Source organism: Corvus kubaryi, unplaced genomic scaffold (genome assembly GCF_017639235.1).
Source record: "Corvus kubaryi isolate FWS band 111438036 unplaced genomic scaffold, C.kubaryi_AGA036_p1.0 62154, whole genome shotgun sequence".
Lineage (NCBI taxonomy): Eukaryota > Metazoa > Chordata > Aves > Passeriformes > Corvidae > Corvus > Corvus kubaryi.
In genome coordinates, this window is record NW_024581441.1 from 9,754 (window position 1) to 22,738 (window position 12,985).

General features: G+C 67.4%; 4 protein-coding genes across 4 annotated transcripts in view; 2 read left to right on the forward strand and 2 right to left on the reverse strand.

Moving 5' to 3' along the window:
• LOC121672435 (keratinocyte-associated protein 2) overlaps positions 1–1,701 on the forward strand; it is a 2,201-nt gene extending 500 nt beyond the window's left edge. Inside the window, exons 2-5 of the mRNA XM_042045078.1 lie at positions 388–543; positions 819–882; positions 1,120–1,186; positions 1,497–1,701. Of these exons, the coding sequence (XP_041901012.1) occupies positions 388–543; positions 819–882; positions 1,120–1,186; positions 1,497–1,617 (408 nt within the window). The 3' untranslated portion in view covers positions 1,618–1,701. The remainder of the gene's footprint in view (positions 1–387; positions 544–818; positions 883–1,119; positions 1,187–1,496) is intronic.
• Positions 1,702–2,319: 618 nt separating this feature from the next.
• LOC121672436 (dolichol-phosphate mannosyltransferase subunit 3-like) lies at positions 2,320–3,048 on the forward strand. Its single transcript, XM_042045079.1, has 2 exons — positions 2,320–2,430; positions 2,740–3,048. Exon 2 carries the CDS (start codon positions 2,746–2,748, stop codon positions 3,031–3,033), a length of 288 nt encoding a protein of 95 aa, XP_041901013.1. The 5' UTR covers positions 2,320–2,430; positions 2,740–2,745; the 3' UTR covers positions 3,034–3,048.
• Positions 3,049–5,450: 2,402 nt separating this feature from the next.
• LOC121672439 (sugar transporter SWEET1-like) lies at positions 5,451–7,834 on the reverse strand. Its single transcript, XM_042045082.1, has 6 exons — positions 7,725–7,834; positions 7,027–7,104; positions 6,804–6,927; positions 6,572–6,730; positions 6,387–6,506; positions 5,451–5,869 (listed from the first exon to the last, which is right to left on the reverse strand). Exons 1-6 carry the CDS (start codon positions 7,787–7,789, stop codon positions 5,768–5,770), a joined length of 648 nt encoding a protein of 215 aa, XP_041901016.1. The 5' UTR covers positions 7,790–7,834; the 3' UTR covers positions 5,451–5,767.
• A 1,110-nt stretch (positions 7,835–8,944) lies between these two features.
• On the reverse strand, positions 8,945–12,188 carry LOC121672438 (ephrin-A1-like). Its single transcript, XM_042045081.1, has 5 exons — positions 12,049–12,188; positions 10,506–10,801; positions 10,343–10,408; positions 10,032–10,082; positions 8,945–9,707 (listed from the first exon to the last, which is right to left on the reverse strand). Exons 1-5 carry the CDS (start codon positions 12,153–12,155, stop codon positions 9,589–9,591), a joined length of 639 nt encoding a protein of 212 aa, XP_041901015.1. The 5' UTR covers positions 12,156–12,188; the 3' UTR covers positions 8,945–9,588.
• Positions 12,189–12,985: the final 797 nt, after the last annotated feature.

Below are 12,985 nucleotides of genomic sequence, written 5' to 3' on the forward strand. Positions count from 1 at the left end.
AATGGGGGGAGGCGGCGTAACGGGGCAGGTGGGTAACCGAGGCGAGAAGGGTACCGGGGGTAGGGGCGATAGCGGGGGTAACGGGGGCAGGGGGGAGGGGGGGAGTGGGTACCGGGGCAGGGGGGCACGGGGGTAACGGGGGTAACGGGAGCGGGGGGTAACTGGGCAGGGGGGAACGGGGGCGAGGGGAGTGGAGGGGTATTGGGGGCACGGGGGTAACGGGGCGGGCATTAACGAGAGTGGGGGGGTAACTGGGCTAGGGGAATGGGGGAATGAGGGGGGTAGCGGGGGCGGGGAGCACGGGACGGCCCTATGGATGCAGGCTGGGCTCAGGTCCCGGGCCCGGTCCTGGTCCTGGTGCCGGTGCTGAGTCGGCCCCGGGGCGCAGCCGTAGGCACGGGCACGTCCCTGGCACTGTCGTCGCTGCTGTCGCTGCTGCTGTTCGCCGGGATGCAGATGTACAGCCGGCAGCTCGCCTCCACCGAGTGGCTCACGATCCAGGGAGGGCTGCTGGGCTCCGCGCTCTTCGTCTGCTCCCTCACTGCATCCCTGGGGACCGGCAGTGGGACCGGGGGACAGAAGCGGGGCTGGCGGGGAGTGGGGCCAGAGCACCGTGTCAGGGGACTGGAAACGGAACCAAAGGGGTGGTGGGGAGCAGGGCCAGGGGCTGGGAGTGGGTCCAGGGGCTGGGAGCAGGGCCGTGGGATGGGAGTGGGGGGACGGGAGCAGGTCCAGAGGCCAGGAGTGGGGCTGGAGCAGAGAGGATGGGAGATGGGAGGACAGCAGGATCCCGTTCTGTCCCTTAACCCCACAACCAGGCCTTCAACAACCTGGAGAACCTCATCTTCGGGAAGGGCTTCCAGGCCAAGATATTCCCCGAGAGTAAGTGCTGTGGGACCTCAGGAGGGGAGCGGGAACACGTCAGTGTCCAAAGGCCTGTGGAAGGGCTGGGGGTGCTCCAGCAGTGGGACTGGACGATCCCAGCCCTGCCCTGGAACTGTGGCAGCTCCCCTGGAGCTTTTGCTGGGCCTGGGGGAAATGATGCTGCTGCTGCAGCCACGGCCTCCCCCATCACCGGGGGCAGCCCTGCAGCATCGTGTGTCTCCTGGTTCTCCACAGTCCTCACCTGCCTCTTGCTGGCCCTGTTCGCCTCTGGCCTCATCCACCGGGTCTGTGTGACCACCTGGTATGTCCAGAGCTGCCCTGGAGGGTGGGGAGCGATCAAGGGGACCCCGAGGGATCATGGGTGACACTGGGAGAGGGACGGGATGCTGGGCAGGGCCAGGACTGCCAGGGACCCTCAGGGGGCTGGCAGGAATGGCAGCACAGTGGGAGCCAAGGGAGGGTGTTCAGGAAGGACAGGGGAGAGTGGGATCCAAGGGGGAAGTGTTGGTGTAGGAAGGGCAGGGGAGTGGGACGCAGGGAAGGTGTTGGGATGACCCTGGCGTGTTCCTGTGCCCAGCAGCTGAGCACCCTCTTTCCTTCTGCCCTCATAGCCTCATCTTTTCCATGGTCGGTCTCTACTACATCAACAAGATCTCCTCCACTCTCTACCAGTCCACAGCACCCGTCGCTGCTCCTGCCAAGGCTGTTGGGAAGGGCAGGAAGAGAAATTGATGTCCCGATGCCCCTTCCTGGGGCAGCCCCCTCCCTGTGGCCGATCCGGGACTCCCCCCTGCCCAATAAAGCAATTTCTTTGTAGCTTCTTGTCCCCTTCGCCAGCTCCTGGCCCTGTTCCTGCCCCTGCTGTGCACCAGTGTGGCTGGGAGTGGCCCTGGAGCCTGGGGTAGGTTCTGGGTTGCCCAGGGAAGCTGGGGGTGGCCAAGGGGGGCAAGATGTGCTGCTGGTATCTTGTCTGCCCAGACCTGCAGGGGAGGAAGATCCCAGGGGAGCCAGGCAGGTTGGAGCAGACTCTGGAGCGGGCAGGGGGGCTGTGGGGGTCCCAGTGGCTCGGGTTGCAGCCCCAGCTGCCACCAGACTGCTGCGCTGGCACAGCCGAGGCTGCTGGGTTTGGCAGGGGATCACAGACTCATCTGTGCCCTCCACAGGACACCGTGTGGGGGGGCACCGGGGCTGCTCCGGTGGGGGGGTGGGAACGGCACGGTCCCTGCAGCTGTGGGAGGGTGGACGGGACTCGCTCCCACGCCAGGCCCCTGGCACCCCTCCGGCCGGACGTGGAGGAAACCAGATGCTTCCTGCGGCCCCGGCCGCGGCCGACAAAGCCCGGCGCTTCCTGCGGCACCGGGAGCGGGGCCGGACCCGCGGTCCCGGCGGGGTCCCGGTGGTGCCGTGCCCCGCCCCCAGGGGGCGCCCGCGGCCGCTCCCCTGCGGAACTACAGCTCCCGGCAGCCCTCGCGCGCGGCGCTTCCGTGACGTCACCGCCGCGCCGAGCGGGGAGCGGGACCAGGACCGGGAGCGGGACCAAGCCAGGTGGGGGCGGGGCTGGGCCCGGGTCTTTGAGGGGGGGGGGGGCTCGGAGGGGTGCGGCCGGTACGGCCGGTGCAGGCCCAGAGGGGTTTGGGGCCGCGCTCCGGTCAGGAGCCCCGGGGAGACTGGGCCCGGCGCGGGGCGGCCCGTCTTTCCCGGCTCCGCTCTCCGGGCTTCCCTCCTCCTTCCTTCTCTGCCCCTCCCCCCCCGCCCCGCTTTCTTCCCCCCGTCCCCTCTCTCCCCTTTTCCCCCTCTGCTTCTCTCATGGGTCCCCCTCTCCCCGCTCCTGTCTCACAGCCCATCTCCCCTCAGGCCGCCATGACCAAGCTGGGGCAGTGGCTGTGCGGACTCGCCCTGCTGGGCTCGGCCTGGGCCGCGCTGGCTCTGGCCCCGCCGGGGCTGCAGCCGCCGGCCCCGCTCCGCCAGGCGCTGCTGCCGCTGCCCGTCTACTTGCTCGTGGCCTTCGGCTGCTACTCCCTGGCCACCGTGGGCTACCGCCTGGCCACCTTCAACGACTGCGAGGAGGCGGCCGCCGAGCTGCAGGAGCACATCAGGGCGGCGCGGGCCGACCTGCGGCGGCGGGGGCTGCGCCTCGGACCCCAATAAAGCCCCGGGACGGCAGCTGCCGGTGCTGTTCTGTGCTCCAGGGACACGGGGTTCTCCAGGGACGCGGGGGGCTGTGGGCACTGAGAGCCTCGGGCGCTGCTGGAAGCCGCCCCGGGGGAATCACTTGGCTCTCCCGGGAAATCACTCAGCTCTCACCGGTGTGAGGTGGGGGTTCGGGGATGGTCTCTGTGAAGGGTGGGGTCTCCATGCAGGCCCAGTTCTCCCACCACTCTGAGGGGCTGCAGGGAACCCCCACCCCGTCTTGCCCTGCCTCTCCCTCCCTGAGCTCCCTGGAACCTGGCTCTGGAGTCGGATGCGGTACCAGGCCGTGCCCCAGAGCCCAAGCACATTCCCGGCTCACATTCCCGGCAGGTGGGAGCTGGAGGAGCTCATCCCATCCTGCTGGCCGGATTCCCGGGAAGGAGGAGAGGGACTGGCAGGGTGGAGCGGGCGACACAGCCTTTAAATCGCGGCGTGGTGTCCCCCTGCCCCGGCAGCTCGAGGGGAGCTCCCCCGACTCCTCTGCCCATCCACAGCACCACACTGGGCTTCACTGGGAAGAGGGAGGGCTGAGGGGCTCTGTCTGGGGGGGGGCCCCGCTCCTGGGGACCCCCATCCCTGCTCTCTGACCCGATGTGCCCGGACCTGCTGCCCTGGCAGCCGCCAGCTCCTCCAGCCAAAGGAGCTGGGGATTTTAATTAGCAGCTGTGTATCCTCTGCAGAAAGGAGCAGTTGGGAGCGGGAGGGAGGATCAGGTTAATTAGCAGGAGCAGCTAATTAGCTGTTTCCTGAGCAGCAAAGGCTGGTGGGAGCAGGGTGGGAAGCTCCCAGCGCTCGCTGGCACACGGATGCTTGGGGGATGACATTGCCCTGGATTTGGCCACGTGGGGCCTTGGTGGGGTCAGGACCACAGCACAAGGACAGGAGTGCACTGACGGGGCTACTGACGGCCCTGTGCGGGCTACTCAGGGTCATCAGGGGCTACTCAGGGTTATCAGAGGCTACTCACAGCCAACCAAGAGCTCCTCATGATCATTCAAAGGGGCTACACATATCCATCCAGTGGCTACTTGTGGTCATGCAGGGGCTACTTATGACTCTGCAGGCTACTCATGGCATCCAGCCCCATCCTGGGGCTACTTGTGGCCATCAGGGCCTACTGAAAGCCCTCTGCGAGCTACTCAGGACCATCAGGGGCTACTACTCGTCACCTAGGGGCTACTCACAGCCATCTGTGAGCTACCCATGACCCTGTGCAGGATACTCATGGCAATCCAGAGCCTCTACTCATGGCCATTCCGTGGCTATTCATGGCCTTCAAGGGGCTACTTGTGGTCATCCAGGGGCTACTCAGGGCAATCCAGGCCCTCTACTCATGGCCATCAGGAGCTACTCCCAGCCCATGTGCCAGCAGCCTGGCGGCAGCTCCTCCCTGCATGGCAGCGTCCGGGAGCTGCCTCCGGCCTGGCACGAGTGGCCACGTCACAGCCGCTCCCGGCACGGGGCAGCCGGAGCGACCGGTCGGCAGCCAAGGCGTGTCAGTGGGGAAAGCTGCCCTTTCCCGAGGCTGTGGGGCCAGGCTGGGAGCTGCTCCCACTGCTGGGGGGAGCGGGGGGCTCCTCCCCACTGGGCCGAGTCCTGGGAGCAGCCAGAGCTCCACAGGGGCAAGACAGAGCACGCTGGGAGCTCGTCCTCCCTCCCTTGGCACCGCGCTCGGCTCGGCCCCGTCCCTCTGGATGGGTTTTTCCAGGCTGTGTGTGAGGTGTGCACAAGCAGCTGAGGCACAGCCACAGCTCCTGCCGACATCGCCGGCACCGCATCCTTCATCCCAACGGTGGCATCTGGCCGGAGTGTGGGCTCCTTGGTCCTGGGGTTCTCCTGCACGGGGTGGGGGTCACCTTCCACGAGGCTCTGGTGTCTGCTGTGTGATTTGGCCCCTCCTGCCTCTCCACCGAGGCACCGGCCCGATATCGTCATTCCAGATCGCTGTTAATTGGTTAATCGACGTAGGATCGATGCTTGATCCAGGCCCGCTCGATCCACGGGGGTTTAGCAAAGATTCCCATCGATTCCCAGTTCCTGGCATGGTGGCTGCTTGTCAGCTCCACCGGCTTTTACCCCCACGCTGTGAGGGGTGGTCCCGTAGCTCAGGGGGGTCAGAGCAGAACCCCGGCAGCGCTGTCTTCCCTGGGGTTCCCTTGTGGCCCCATCCCAGCCCTCTGCCCAACACCAGGGCTGATGCCTGGTGAGGGTTTGCCAGAGCCCAGGGGGTGTCAGGATGAGCCCCCCACCACAAGCAACCCCTGTATGGCCATAAGCAGCCCCTGGTTGGCCACAAGGAGCTCCCAAAGCAGCTGTAGGGCCAAGAGCTGTACCATCCTCTGCAGCAGCACCAGGAGGGAGGTACAAGAACCAGGCACTGGGAAGTCTCTGATTTATTAAAAGGCACTTGAATCCGTACAAAAGAGACACCTGAGCCCCTGGAAGCCCCATCCTGGTGCCAGGCAGGGCCGTGGGCATGGAAAACTATCCTCCCACCCTGGGATGTGAGGGGCTTACGGCACCCCAAAGGCATCGCCGAGAGCTCCCCGGCCATTGCTGAAGGATGCAGGGCTGGAGGCAGGAGGTCCTTCCTGGTGTCCCACTGGGAGCGGCCAAGGGGACAGTGGCGGCACCCGGGGCTCGGCGGTGGGGCCAGCCCAGACCAGAGTTGGGGTGCTCCTTAGGGGACCTCTCAGGCGGGCAGGGAGCTGTAGGGCTTGTCCTGCTCTGGCCTGTACCGCCGGAAGAGCCAGAACCGCACGAGGCTGGTGACGATCCCTGGCACGTTGGGGACCTGTGGGAGGACATGGGGGGAGAGTGGATGTACCCCTCCCCCTGCAGTGCCGGGGGAGGTTTATTGGCCCCATCCCAGCTAATTAATTAAAATCAATAGTCATCGTGCTGAGCCTTGTCACCCTTGGCTGGGTGACACAGGCGGTGCTGAACAGGGCCGGCCCCAAGCCAAGTGCTCAGCTGAGCCATGAGAGGGGAATGGGGTGGAATGGGATGGGATAGGGTGGAATGGGATGGGATAGGATGGGATAGGGCAGAGTGGGATGGGGTGGGATGGTTTAGGGATAGGGTGGAATGGGGATGGAGTGGGGTGAGATGGGAATGGGATGGGGCAGGATGGGATGGGATGAGATAGAGTGGGGTGGGATGGAGAAGAGTGGAATGGGATGGGGATGGGACTGCGTAGGATGCAATGGAGCAGGATGGTTTGGGACAGGATGAGATGGGATGGGGATGGGATGAGATGGGATAGAGTGGGATGGGATGGCACCCCTTGGTTTTCCACCACCCCAACCCACTGTGATGTAGGGGTCGTGGAGCTGCAGGCCATAGAGTGTCCAGCTGCTGGAGGCCACGAAGGTGGTGACGGTCAGGGGAAAGGACAGGCACCGTGTCGACTTGCTCCGGACAACCTTGGCCTACAGGAACAAATGTCAGGCAGGGCCTGGGCTGGCAACCCCCAGCTCTGCCGAGCCCCACACACCAGGTCAGCCAGCGGTGACAGGTACATGGTGATGGTGAAGATGCTGCAGAAGAGCCCCAGGTGTGTCAGGCGCGTCCCCGTGTCAACCAGGATGGTGAAGTAGCTGTAGCCAGTGACCACCACAGCCAGGAGCAGCAGGACCTGCAGCAGCACGGAGCGCTGGGAGGAACAGCAGGGGGATGTCAGGATGAGGATCCCCCATCCTCCCCATCACCCCAGGCCCCTGCCCCACCTTGGCGGGGCTGTAGTAGAGATACACCAGGATGTAGAGGGTCTGCAGAGCTGCCCCGATGGCGTTGACCGTGATCAGTGTCCCGTCCCCCTTCAGGCAGCCGTAGCCCAACCAGCTCAGGTTGCTGCAGGGACATGGCACAGGCACTTGGCTGCAGCCTGAGGATCTCCCCTGCCCCTTGAATATATGTGACCCCCCTCCCTAAGGCCCGACCCCGCTGTACTTGGCATCAGTGGTGAGGAAGGGCAGGAACTGGATGTTCTCCACACTCTTGGTCGCCAAAATCTGGCGCAGGTCAGACCTGGGGAGAGTGGGGGGCAGCGACCTCCTGGGTGCCTGGCAGTGCCGGGGTGGGGGGGGGGCCTCCAGTCCCTGCAGCCAGCAGGCACTGCACCCCTCCACTCTCCTCCCTCTGCACCCCCCAAACTGGACTCAGTACCATCCCCATCACGCCCCCAGTCCCTCTGCACCAGCTATCCATGGCCTACTGCACCCCCAAACTGGCCCCGGTGCCCTCTCTATTGCACCCCCCCCTATGGCACCCACTGCACCCCCAAACTGGCCCTGGTGCCCTCCCCATTGCACCCCCAACCCTCCGACCAGGCCCCACTGCACCCCAAAACCGGCCCTGGTGTCCTGACTGCACCCTCACCCTCCCATGGGCCCCACTGCACCCCAAAACTGGCCCTGGTGTCCTGACTGCACCCTCACCCCCCCCATGGGCCCCACTGCACCCCAAAACCGGCCCTGGTGTCCTGACTGCACCCTCACCCCCCCATGGGCCCCACTGCACCCCAAAACCGGCCCTGGGGTCTGCCCCCTTGCACCCCCAGCGCCCCCGGCCCTCACTGCACCCCCGAGCCGGTCCCGGTGCGTTCCCCATCCCCCCGCCCCCGCCCGGGGCCGCTGCCGATCGCTCACAGGCCCGTGGCGAACATGGCGAGGGTGGCGGCCAGGCAGACACCGGCGAGCACCGCCGGGGCCATGCCGGACACCGCGCACCGGCGGGAGCGCGGCGGGGGCGGCGCTGCCCGCGGCGGGGCGGGGCGGGGCGGGGCGGGACGCACTACCGGGGAGGGACCGGCCGCGCACCGGGCGGGGAGGGGCGGCGGGGAGCCGGCACCGAGCGGGGGGAGCAGCGCCGGTACCGTCGCGACCGCCCCGCGGGCACCCGGGCGGCAACGGGGAAAGCACCGGGGCCGGTTTGAAGGGGGGGCGGGGAGCTGGGGGGAGCAGCCCGTGTGTCTCGTGTCTTGAGTGCCCCACTCCAGGCCTGGGGTCCCCAAGTCCAGGGGCCTCGTGTCGTGGTGTCCCACGGGTCACCCTGATGGCCCAGATTTCACAGCCCTGGGGTCACACATCCCCGTGACCCCAGCTTCCCACACCCACCCACCTCCCCCTCCAGGTGTCACACATCCCTGTGACAGTAATTCCTCAGGAACCTGCAGCCTGGGATCCACATTTCCATGGGCTTCCAGTCCCAGGGTGCCTGTGACCCCAAGATCCCGCCTCTCCACAACCCTCCATCTCTAGGGTCCCCCACATTCAGATGCCAGGCATCCCCGTGACCCCAGTTCCCCAAGATCTCACCTCTCCAGGACCCTTGCGCTCCCCAGGGTTCCCAATTCCAGGGGCCTCAAATCCCTGTGATCCCAGCTCCCTGCACCCCCACTGTCTCACACCTCAGGGCCCTACATCCCTGGGGTCACTCCTTTGTGATCCCCCATCTTTATATCCGTGAGATTCCCTCCCTTCCCAAGGCCAAATGTCCCCAGGGACCCACCGGCCCTTGTGGGGGTCCCTGGGGTGCAGCCAGGCTGCGGCCCCTGCCCAGCCCCGGGGGCTCTGGCTCAGCCCCCTCCTCACCACCGGTGGGATCTGTCCCACTCCAGCGGGGTTTGTCCCAGGAGCCGCTGCCCCCCACCTGGAAGCTCACTCCCGTGCAGGGGGAGGGGCCCCCACGCTCAGGGGAGGCCTTTGTGTCACCAGATAAAGCCGGGGACAGTGCCAGCCACTGTGGCACTTGGCCACTTTACAGCCCCGTGCAAACACCAGCCAATTAATTAATTAACCAGCCCAACCCCCCACAGGGGCTGGGAGAGCCTGGCCCAGGAGGGTGGGGGACGTCTCAGGAGCTCAGCGTGGTTTCGGTTATTTATTCCCGACAATGGTATAAAAAGTCCCGTGTTAGAAAGCTGTACAAAGGGGGTGCTGGGGGGCCCCTCCGGCACCCAGCGGAGGGGAGGGATGGGGAAGGGCCAGGGGATGAAGGATGGGGTAGGGGTGCAGCACGGTGGGGAGTGGGATGTTTCTTAAAACCCTGCTCCCCTGGCTGCGGGGCATCCCCAGCCTGTCTGTGCTCCCCGAGCCAGTGACGCTGGGGGTAAGCAGCCCCCTGCACCGGTGTCACCTGGCCACCCCCACGTCCCTGCCTGCAGGACACATTCCAGTCCGAGCCCACCACGGGGAGAGCCCCGAGGGTGGTGGGCAAGCTCAGCTGTGGGGCAGGGGTGCCAGCCCCCTGCCCCTCTCCAGTCCAGGGCACTTTAGCCCCTCCAGCTCCAGGCTCCCGCTCGGCCTCTGGCTGCCAGGACCATCCTGGAAGGGCCAGGGAAGCCTGAAGGCTCCAGCTGCTCCGATGGCTTTGGGCCCTCCAGCCCCATAATACTGACAAATCCTTTCCTTGCCCAGACGTGCGCAGGGCAGGGCACCCGGGGCAGACATGCGGGGACCACGGGGGTCCCCAGTGGCCACAGCCTTGGTGGGTCCGGGTACGAGGGGCGGCTCAGAGCCCCTGCGGCACCAGGAGGGGCAGGAGGAGGCTGATGAAGGTGAAGGGGCGGCTGCTGCTGCGCATGGCTGAGTTCTGCCCCACGCTCCTCAGCACGTGTGCGGCCGCATCATCTGCGGGGGAAAGAGAGGAGCAGTCAGCACCCCCAGAAGACGAGCTGTACCCCAAACCAGCAGCACATCACCCCTGCAGAGGGTTGCCACCAGCCTCGGTACCTCAGCCAGCTCCAGAGCCCCCCAGGAGAGGCAGCTGGGCTTAGCCCAGTGTCCCTGGCAAACCCCTGTCCCCCCATGAGGGTGGCTGCGCTCAGGCCACTGCCCCCACACCTGCCTCACTCCCCCCAGGAAGGTAGCTGGGCTCAGCCTGGTGCCCCCTAGAACCCCCTGTGTCCCCGGCAGGGAAGTTGGCTTGGCCCCAACCCACAGCCCCCAACACACCTGCCTGGATCCTCCCCTTCTGTGTTGAGGCCGGGGCAGGCGGTGCCGGAGCTGCGGAACAAACAGGAGGTCACGCCAGGGAAGGGCAGCACCCCAACCTTCCCAAAATCCTGTTTCACTGTGGGCTGTTCCCCCCCCCCCCCCCCCCCCCCAACACCTTCCCGGCCAAGCCGCGCGTGCTCACACCCCGGGCTGGCCAGAGGCCACGGCCAGGCCGTGACTCAGCGCAGCCAAGGCCACACTGGGCACCGGCGCCGCGAGCGGGAAGGGGAGGACGCGGAGGGGAGCCCTGAGGGGGTGGTGATACTCACTGCCTTTGCCTGTCACCGTCACCTTCAGCTTCAGGCAGGCTTCACCGTGGTGGTGGATGGGCTTGGCTGTGAAGGAAGAGGCAGGTTAGGCAGGGGTGGGGGGAGCCCGATGGGGATTCCCTGCAGCACCTCGGAGCCCCCCCTGCAGCCCCCCAGCACTCACAGATGTAGTAGTAGCTATGCCCCTCCTTGAACTCCTTGCCCAGCGTGAAGGGAGTGAAGCGCTGGAACTTCTCCGAGAATTTCTCGGGGCCATGCAGGGCGCTGGGCTTGTCGCATTCCCAGCGGATCTGCTCCTTGGAGCGGGGCTTGCAGGCCTGGTACTCCTCAAGCTCCACCAGGTACAGCGTGTAGCGCTCCATGGCCCGGGGGTCCACGCTGCCCTCCTCGTAGTGGGGGCAGATGATGTCCAGGTAGTCATTGAGACGAACCTCCACTGTGTAGTCACTCCACAGAAACCTGTGGCCAGAGGGAGGGCAGGGGGGTCAGCTCCGGGTTAGGGGCCTTACTTGCAGCCCCAAATCCCCCACACCCAGGGGGGGCCAGCACCCTGCCCACGGCAGTGCTGGGTGGGGGCACCCTTGGGTCCACCCTCTCCTGTGCTGAGCCTTGCGGCACCTGGAATAGTTTTGAAAGGACAACCCCAGCTTCACTCTCCCTCCGGCTTGGCCCCCCGGCAGTGAGTGGTGAGCGCACCCCACTTCCCAGCGCTTCCCGAGAGCTGGGGAGCAGGGAGGGGACCCGCTGGGACGCGCACCCTGCCCGCACCCTGCCCGGCCCAGCGCTGCCGGAGCAGGAGGCGTCGCGGCTCTCGCCGTGGGGTAGCCAGCCCGGCTCCAGCTGCGCCCCACACCCCAGCCGGGGGGGGGCACGCTGGGGGCCCTCCACGGGGTCCCCATCTCGCTGGCTGTGGTGGCCTAGAGAGGGCTCAGCCACCCATGGGGGCACCCCCTGCTCCCCAAACCCGGTGGGGGGACCCAGAGGACACAGCCCTACAATCTGAGGGAGTCCTACAGTCGTGGGAGACACGGCCTGGGGAGAGGGGAGAACTCCCACAATTTGGGGAGGGACTGACTTAGGCCAGGGAGAGAGGGGAAGCCCCACGCACCCCCACGGGTGCCTAAATGTGGGGCACCCCCACAGCCTGGGGGTCTGGAGAGTGAGGGGGGCTCCCCGAAAGCCAAGGGGGACACTCGTAGAGCCTGAGAGAGGTCATGCCCTGGGGGAGCACGCCCACAACCAGGGGGAATCACGGCTCAGGAGGGGGCGGAGGCACCCCTAGAGCCTGTGGGGCTGTTGCTTGGGATGGGGTCCCCCCGCAGCCCCGGCGGCCGGTGAGCGAGGGGGGCCCTCGATCCAGGTCTACCCCCCCCGCACATCCTGCCCCGTGTTTGTCAACACGGTCCCCGGGGCCGGCGCCGGGGCTGGCGCCGCGCCCCCCCCGCGGGAAGGAAGCGGCCCCTTCGCACGGCCCTGGGAACGGAAAGGCCCCCCCGGGCGCACCTGGGCCGGCCCCGCCGCCCCCCGCACGGCCCCGCCGCCCCCGCACCGAGCTGCGCACCGGCCCCGCCGCCTCGTCCCGCCGCCCGCTCCGCACAAAGGCCGCCGGGGAGCGGAGCGGCGCCGCCCGCGCCCTCGGGGCGGCCGGTGCCTGTCCCGGTGCGTGTTTGCGGGGGGGGTCCCGGTGGGAAGCGGGGGTCACTCACCGGGGGTTGGAGCTGTTCCAGAACACCGTGTGCCGCTCGGCCGCCGCCGCCCAGCACAGCCACAGCCCCAGCCCCAGCAGGGCCAGGGGCACCCCCGGCTGCCCCATCGCTCCGCGGGTGCTGCGCTCCACGGGCGGCCCCTCGCCCGCCCCCGCCTTAAGTACGGCCCCGCCGCCGCCCCGCCCCCGCCCCCGCCCCGCGCTCGCACAACAACACACGGGACAAGGCGGGGGGGGGGGGGGGGGGACACACACACGACACACCCCCCACGGGTATCGATCAGGGGTCACAAACCACCCCCACACCGAGACCAGCACGGGCGGGAACACGCACTGGCGAGCACCGGGACCGCCACCGGGCAGGGGGACACAAACCCTCCCTACGGGGACCGGCACTAGCCGGGACACAAACACACACCTTCCCCCACACCGGGACCGGGCAGGGGGACACAAACCCCCGCCCCCCTACCGGAAACGGCACCGGGCAAGGGGACACACTCCCCTCGCACCACACCCTCACCCTGCTCTCCAGGTCCACCCCCCTCGATGCTCACACGCCATCCCCCTGCAGGAGACCGGCACAGAGCAGGGACACCCCCCCACAAGTGACCCACACCAGGTAGGGGCCCCACACACACACCGGCGCGGCGTGGGGGGAAGGTCCTCCCCGGCAGCACCCACCACCCACGGTCCCCCCTGGGGTCACCTTCACCTGGAGCGCGGCCCGGGCTGATCCCCACAGAGTGACCTCGGAGGCCCAGGGAAGAGTGAACCCTCCTTACCAGGAAGTCTGGCCGAGGGTGCAGGATGGGAGCTGTGGGTGCAGGACAGGGGGCTGAGGGTGCAGGGTGGGGAGCTGTAGGTGCAGGACGGGGCTGTGGGTACAGGATGGGGGGCTGTGGATGCAGGGTGGGGAGCTGTAGGTGCAGGATGGGGCT

What these genes read in the sequence shown, in the direction of transcription:
- LOC121672436 (XM_042045079.1), top strand. Translation starts at nt 2,746, where the DNA reads ATGACCAAGCTGGGGCAGTGGCTGTGCGGACTCGCCCTGCTGGGCTCG.
- LOC121672439 (XM_042045082.1), bottom strand. Translation starts at nt 7,789, where the DNA reads ATGGCCCCGGCGGTGCTCGCCGGTGTCTGCCTGGCCGCCACCCTCGCC. An exon ending in TTCCTCACCACTGATGCCAA is followed by an intron (nt 6,928 to 7,026) that starts GTACAGCGGGGT and finishes ATGTCCCTGCAG; the next exon opens with CAACCTGAGCTGGTTGGGCT. An exon ending in TGTCACCGCTGGCTGACCTG is followed by an intron (nt 6,507 to 6,571) that starts GTGTGTGGGGCT and finishes TTGTTCCTGTAG; the next exon opens with GCCAAGGTTGTCCGGAGCAA.
- LOC121672438 (XM_042045081.1), bottom strand. Translation starts at nt 12,155, where the DNA reads ATGGGGCAGCCGGGGGTGCCCCTGGCCCTGCTGGGGCTGGGGCTGTGG. An exon ending in TGGAACAGCTCCAACCCCCG is followed by an intron (nt 10,802 to 12,048) that starts GTGAGTGACCCC and finishes CTCTGGCCACAG; the next exon opens with GTTTCTGTGGAGTGACTACA. An exon ending in GACGGTGACAGGCAAAGGCA is followed by an intron (nt 10,083 to 10,342) that starts GTGAGTATCACC and finishes TTTGTTCCGCAG; the next exon opens with CTCCGGCACCGCCTGCCCCG.